The 7,674-nt window shown below is 39.7% G+C and overlaps 1 protein-coding gene across 1 annotated transcript in view; it reads left to right on the top strand.

Annotated features, from left to right (window-relative positions):
- The window catches only part of SLC9A7 (solute carrier family 9 member A7), a 100,882-nt gene extending 95,759 nt beyond the window's left edge, over positions 1-5,123 (top strand). The window contains exon 18 of the mRNA XM_009281373.2: positions 4,701-5,123. Within this exon, the coding sequence (XP_009279648.1) occupies positions 4,701-4,949 (249 nt within the window). The 3' untranslated portion in view covers positions 4,950-5,123. The remainder of the gene's footprint in view (positions 1-4,700) is intronic.
- Positions 5,124-7,674: the final 2,551 nt, after the last annotated feature.

The raw sequence follows: 7,674 nt of genomic DNA, 5'->3' as shown, positions 1-7,674 counted from the left end.
CTCCCGCTCTCTCTCCCCCCCCCCCCCCCCCCCCCCCCCCCTTGGGATGTTAACTTCATTAAAAATGCTTATAAGGCTGCATACTTTGTTAAGGTGTATAATGTGGAACTTTCACATTGTATTCTCTCTTCTTGTTCCTATTTCGGTGCATTGCTGCTTTAGTCTTAGGAAAGAATATAATTTTGAGATTTTATTTCTAGTTTCTTTTCAAGATTTCCGAACTCTGCAGTTGCTTTATTACTGCTTTTCGTTTCTTTGCATGGCTGGCTTTGCTACAGCACTGTGACTGTACCGTTTTATTACTGGCTAAAAAGCTGTGCAATCTTTTGCCTTCCTATTAAGTGCAGGTGAAGCTACTGAGAGAGAGCCGTGTCTTTGGGGGGACAGAAACTGCTTGGAATAGCTGTGCTTTTGTGAGGTATTTCCAGGAAAATGGAATGGTACATCTGAGAGAATTAAAGACTATAGACTTTGAATAAACACACAAAAAAGTCTGTAAATACTCAACAGGATGTAATGTAGCTGGAAAATATGTTTCAAAAAGTAGTAGTAAATCCTAGATCTCATTCAGGTGCATGTCTGAGCAGCTATGACATCTACATAGAGAAGAAAGCGTACAAGTATGTGGCTGTATTGACTGTATATTTGTGTATTGTTTTCAGCTTTTGTTGGGTTTTTTCCCTGTGGCTTTATTACAACTTTATTTAGAATTAATTTTCACTTCCATGAGTGGCAGTACATCTTTTTTAATTAGATGCCAATGGCGGGTTTTAAAGTCTGAAAGTCAAACAATGTTATTACATAGTCCACCTACAACCTATTCCAAAGTATGAGATTGTGTCATCTAAGCTTGAATTTGCATGGTGTACATGTAAGGTTCTGAGTCAGCATGCAGGGGTGAGGTACAGTGGATTTTTTTCCAGAGCTGTCGTTACTATTCCTTGCTGATGTTCTCCCACTGCTTTAAGACTGCGCCATTAGGCTCACCATTAAGTGTTTCCCACCCAAACAGAATTCAAGTCAGAACTTAAAAGCATGAAAGGCTGCTGTAGTTAGTATTTAAAATTATAATTTTCAAAAATTCGCTCCTATTTTTCTCTCCTGGTGTTATTTTCAGTGCACAACCATTTGGCAGGGCTTTCCAATTTATCCCAAACTGATGTCGGTCACTTTTTTCTTCCCTTTTGACATGTCCTTTGAAAGTTTTAGTAATTCTGTTTCATCAACCATTTACCCCATTTGGAAGAAGCACCTGTGTTACCACCTGCTCTTCCTGATGAAGCACTCCTGGGGAGTTGTTTTTTTGTTTGCTTGTTTGTTCAGGGGTGTGTTTTCTGTCCTACATGTGCTCCCACCCATTTTCTTTTTTTTTGAAAGTTTAGTTCTTGTACCATACACAGTGTGACAACTTGGTATGAAAGTAGAGGGAATTGAATTATTTTTCTAAATATGCAAACCCAGTAAAGAAACTTCATTTGCAGTCTATATATAAGTCTTGGAGGAGGTAACTCTCAAAATTAATAAGAAAACTGTTCAGCTATGCCTCCCCCCTCCCCTTTCCTAGTGCTTCTAGCTTCATAGCAAAAATTGTTTAGTTTCCTTTGTGAATTTGAACCCAGCTGAGAAATAGAGACACTCTAAATGGAGCATCAGATTTAAGTTGTAATATATTTTGCATGCATGCTACTTGATGCTTTTGCTTTGGAGCCACTTCTGATGCAAGTTTTGTCATCCGTGATGCCTGCGTTGTATTCAGCACCAGCAGCATACGTGATATCCACCAGCGCTTTGTATGTGCGGCGTATTTTGCATGTGCTTCTTTTTGCACTTCTTTAGAAGGCAATAAAGACTGGCTTTGTAAGCAGGAACTCTAAATAAGATTTAGCTGTTTTAACGTCTCCAGCACGCATTCTTAGGAGCATGAGCAGATTTTACCACAAATGGAACAGAATGCTGTGAGGTCCCTCAGGGTTATGGTCAGCACATCAAAGCAAAATTCAGTCTTTTGTAGGGTTCTGGGTTTAGGTACTTAGCCATTCTAGTTTGTCAGTTTAAGCAGTGAAGTTCAGACCTACGTTTTTTGGGTGAATTGAGGCTATTCCTACAGAACTGTAGGGTATTGCAGAGGCCAGTTTAGGGTTATTCTTGGAAGAATTTCAAGTCTCTAGGGATCTACTTGGATACATTTCCTGTCTTTCAAGAAAGAATTGTTCATGCTGCATGAAGCATAGTAGGTTTATTCACCCATCCTCTTTGCTTGCAAACATAGCAAATCCGTATACTATATAGGATTGTTCATGGATGTTCTCTGGGGAAATATAGGAGTTAAATTGCCTGCTGCTTGCAGTGCTATTCAGAAGTGAAATAAGTAAGTGGAACTTGGCTTGTACAAGGCAATGTTTGCTCACTGTGTTGCGAGAAAGCTCAATGTTTTCTCTGGAACTGATCATGTTTACGTACGCGTAACTATAGCCTGGGACAAACCAGCAAAGACTGAGTTAGGACTTGCCATAGAGTATAAGGGCTGTGGCCCTCTCCTTTCGGTGTCGTGCTTCCAAGAGCTTTTCAACCTTTTGGGGAAGCTCAAGTGTAGTGTGTGTTCTTACCAGTTTCTTATCTGATAGGTGGCTGCAAGGATTCGCTGTTAAATAGCATTGCAGAGACAGGAGATGCTTTGGGAGCTTGCTGCAGCCGCTTTGCATGTGGCCCTGGTATCGCAATACCTCCTGGTGTGCTGTTAACCCTGCCTTCCCCTCCTTGGTGCCTCTCCAGGGGCAAACACCATGAAAGGCAACTTGTGATAGAGCTTCTCAGCTTCTTCGACTTCTTAAAACGTAACCAGTCAACCGTCACAAACTGCCTGCTTCTTACTCGTTTTTCTGCTTTTCATCTTTATTTGAATGCCGCCTCTTCAAAAACAGAATATATAGGGATATCAGATTTTCATAAGCAGCCGATTATTTTGTGTACCTTTTTTTAATCATCTTGGTCTTGTCCCTCAGACTTTCACTTTTTTGCAATGGAAAGCTTGTAAAGGCTGTTTCTGCCAACTGTGGCAGAGATTAAAGGGTTCAGCGCTTTTTCTTTTTAAGATAGTGACAGTAGTTCAGTGTTTTCTTTGCAATCAAAGAAAGCAAGTGTCCTAAACTGTATTTGCTCTTTGAGAATAGTGCGCTCTATCACAGTAACCCTGTCTCTAATAAGTAACGATAAACTTGGATGCCACGAAGGTTCTGAGAAATTAGCATTCATTCTAAGTAGGGCTTGTCTTGCACCCGACACTGAACTGCACCACTTCTTTCGTTGGTTTTGGTAAACTCCTGACACCTTTTCCAGTCCTCATTAGTTACATATTCTGTATCATCTAGAGGCTTCTGCTGCTTTATTTTGGCTGACTATCATTCTGAAATAATGACAGGAAGCTTTCCCAGGGAGTTTTATTTAGCCAGGCACTGCATCTTTCATCATGGACAGGTTAATCAACATTTTCAATCTCAAGTGCCCTGAACTCCTGTTCTGCAATACAGGTAGGGCTTTCTGGTCAGGCTGATCACAGGCATTCTATCTCACATAGCCTGTGCCCTCCTTCCTCTGCCAAAGTGGAAGAAAATGATGGATTTTGAGAATGTAGTCTGATCGGTGTCCAGCCTACCGAGGAGACCAGCAACACACACACTTACATTTCAGCTCTTGCTAAGCAGTATGGAGCTATTCACATGAGGAAATAATTGCTGTCAGCTGCAAGAAAGCAAGCTTATAGTACTGATAGAATTTTCCTCAGAATATGAGGAAGCCCCGCTTTCTGACCAGTTCAGCTGTTTTGCCTTTTACCAAGACCATGTTAAACAGGAGTGAAACATGGTACAATTGCTTGCTGTTGTATTACGCTGTGTAGAGAAATTAAGTTTTTTTATTACACTTCAGCAATTTGTAGTCTCTGACCATATATTTCATCCCATCTCTGCCAAAATAAAGTCACAGGGTTTTGTGAGCCACTTTCTTGAATGATTTTGAAAAGAAAACATATCAGAACTAGTTACAAAACTATGAAGCAAGCACTTTCTTGTATCAGTCTTTCATACTTCTATGGCTCAGGAGCGTTCCTAAGAACTAGGTCAAGTAATTCTCTATCTGCTTGCTCTTACCTGGTACTAAATAGTTTAAAAGAGTGTGGTTAGTTTTTGATCTATTAAAAAATGTGTTGAGGAAACCTTGAATATAAAGAATTTGGGCCTAATGAGTTCTTAGCAGTTTGCATGAGTCTTTTACTAATGAACTTGACTAATTAGCAACAGATGCAACTCTGACTTTGTATCTGGAGTGACTTAATTGTGCTTGGTCTCCAGTCTTTTTCCTGTACTGCCTTCTAAATTGTCATGCAAAAACCAGCGTATACTGCTCATCTCTCCTGTACTTCCAGTAAACTTCCAGTGTTATTAAATCCCTAGCTACCGGTTTCATAATCTAGTTCTTGGATTCAGCTCCCCCTCATCTCTCCACAATAGCAGTAGTTATACAGGGAGCAGTAAGCTGATTTGCAAACACCGGGTTCAAGGTTATTTTTAACATTTCTTAAGGTGGAACTTCACCGCTTACTGCTTCTGTATTGACGCTTAGGTAAACTCTTCTGTTCAGTTACCTTCTTGGCAAAGACCAGATGTTGTGCACTGTACAAAGATTTTTCTTCTTTTTTTTTCCAGAATCAAGAACAGCTTAGAGAAGAGGATTCTGATTTTATTCTGAATGATGGTGACCTTACTGTGACATACGGTGATACAACAATAACTGCGAACGGTTCTTCTGGCCCCCATACAGCTACCACTAGCCTCGACGGCAGGAGAACAAAAAGTAGTTCAGAGGAAGCATTGGAACGTGATTTGGGAGCAGCAGATCATGAAGTTACAAGCAGGGGTACCCGGCTAGTATTTCCTCTGGAAGATAACGCATGATTACTGACTCAGTAAAAATAACTCTTGCTCTGTGGATGGATCAAGGAAGACTGCAGGCCACTGTGTCACTTGAGGTGGGGATGTTTATTTAAACAAGTTAACATGCGTAAGTGGTTTTACTAGGGTATGAAGATGTCACCTATTTTTTACTCAAGATGCTGACAGTGGGGTTTTCTAAATGTCTGAAAATAGACGAATGAGGAAACTGGTAATTCTCCTCTTTTCAGCTGCATATTGAATCCGAGTATAACTAGCATGCTGCAATTGTCTTGTTCAGCTGCAGCAGCTCTCTCTGAAGAGAGGTACATGAAAACATTGTCATATAACTGAGCTTGTATTGGCTTAGCTTGGGAATGTGGAAGAAGAAATATAAACATGATAATTATTATGAGATAAAGGATGGGTGTGTCTCTGAATGTGGAGAGACCCACTGTTAACTTCTCTTGTGAGGCTGAGGAAACTATAAAGTAAAAGAGGACAGTATACATTAGGACTACAGGTGCATGAACGCAAGACTCTGTGGAATCTCTTACTGCAAGCTGTACTTAATGTATTTCAGGGAAAAAAGGGAAAAGAAGATTTCTTCACTGGCCATGTGTTTAAATAGGAAGGCAATGAGAGCTACTTGTCCCTTTAGCTTTGGGCAACTTGACTATTACTATTAGCCTAACTTCTAGTGCCTCAAAAGAAAAACATCCAGCTTCCTGTGGTCTAAGACGTACCTGACCCGACACAAGCCCAGAGCCAGGCTCTCTTGGGCAGAAGTCATGAGGTAAAACTTTCTCTCCCTTAAGTCTCTTAAAATCGGATGAAGATAGTTGGAAACCTATCTTGGGCTGGGGAAAACAGCAGATAAGAGGAGGGATGGGAGAAAAGAGAGAGAGAGAGAGAGAGAGGCAGTATTGAACTGCATTGAACCATGAGGTTTCGTATTGCTCAGAAGAATCCATGGACTCTGCTTACAGTTCTTGTGTGTGATAAATAGCAAACATCTAATTAAACAGACAAACAAATACTACTGGCTTTACCATTTGTGACTATCCTAAAAGAAAGATGTTTACTCTTGTTCTTTTTCGCAGAGTAGATGTGAAACTTCAGTGGGGCACTGCACAACAACATATAAGCTACAGAAGTGATGAAGTAGTATCATCTTAAATGTGAAAAGGGAAAAATCTTTGCCTAGTATTTAGCCCACTTACACATAGGCTAGCTTTAACATATTGCTAAATGCTTTTTAATTTCCAAATGAGGAGATATCATTGTCTTTGCCAATAGCTGAAAACTTACGCTTCGAAGAGCAGTTCAGCTATTTAAAGCATGCTAAAATGTGATTTCATTCTCATGTCTCAAAAGGTTTATTTTTTTAAAGAGTTCTGTGGCCCACTAATGTGATGTAATATCAGTTTGTCTAAAAAGTGTGGTTTTCTTCCTGCCATTCCAGTTGTTCCTCTCATAAAATTGTGTGTGAGTAAATACCCACTCTGTTTTTCCTTAACTATTAAACTTCATGGGCTAACTTCGGTACAAGAACTTACTGCTGCAGAAGAACATTGCAGTCATATTGTCTAGTCTGCTTTCTTTCAAATGCGTTCTCTAATGAGTGATCTACCTTCTTGTCTGTCCCTCCAAGGTAAATTTGTAAAGGGCATTGATCTGTAATGACTGTCTGACATTATTAAGAAAAGAGACACGAGGAAACGAAGCTTTTTTGTGGAAAAACTGGAAGAGCAATACAGTCTGAGCTCCGTTCTTAAACGGTGAAGAGTAACAAACCCTGATGAAGATCTCTGAGCAGAACAACTCCTTTTCAGTTCTCCTCTGCTTTCAAGGAAGACAAAGCAGATAGCAATGATACGTGCTATTTATACTGTTTACATGGCTTGGTTTTTTTTCAGCAGATAGCAATGATACGTGCTATTTATATTGTTTACATGGCTTGTTTTTTTTCTTTTTTTTTAAGTGCTCCGGCAGTAGAAAAAGTGGTTTCCTCCTAAATTACAAAAACAATTGCATTCATTTTGGACAAGCCTTTGAGACCCAGGCTGTCAATGCTGTGTGAGGACTTGAGACTTCTACAACAATTAGAGTTATTAGCTGGGTCATATGAACCAAATTTTGGGTTGAGACAGTGAAACTTACCCAAAATAAGTGGACTTAATACAGTGAGGCAAATCTTGACGTGCAGCTTGAAGCTGAAGCTTACCAAATCACTTTGGCTGAAAAACAGAGCCTTATGCAGAGAGAGATCTGTTCTTTGGAAGAAAGATCAGGTACAGATTCTGGAAGTAGAAATTCTGTTTCATTAGCTTCTTCAGGAAGACTGAATCTCTTGAAAACATCAATAAACCGTCCCAGTGCAGATGCTTCTCTGTCTGTGTTTTTAATTCCCATACCAAAAATATACAATTGAATGAAGTTCACCAGTAAGCCCAAAATGTGGTTGTGAAAGAGCAGCCAAAATGGATGGATCATTGGTGAGAGGTGAGGAATATAATAGTCTAACTTCACATTCAGAAATTACTTAAAACGCTTATCCAACATGGTGAGGGGAGGCCCATATACACAAGCTTAATTTTTACTCATGTATTACAACAATGAATTTTATTCCTTGATTTCTATCTATTTTTCATTTTAAGTCTCCTTCCAAAATTGGACTTCATTGCCAACAAAAGGTAAGCTAAAACATCTAGCCTCTTCTTACTACTGACACCGATCCTTGTATCAA

Source organism: Aptenodytes forsteri, unplaced genomic scaffold, assembly GCF_000699145.1.
Source record: "Aptenodytes forsteri isolate BGI_AS27 unplaced genomic scaffold, ASM69914v1 Scaffold212, whole genome shotgun sequence".
NCBI classification, from domain to species: Eukaryota; Metazoa; Chordata; class Aves; order Sphenisciformes; family Spheniscidae; genus Aptenodytes; species Aptenodytes forsteri.
The sequence above is the reverse complement of the archived record's forward strand: the minus strand, read 5'-3'. Positions and strand labels throughout refer to the sequence as shown.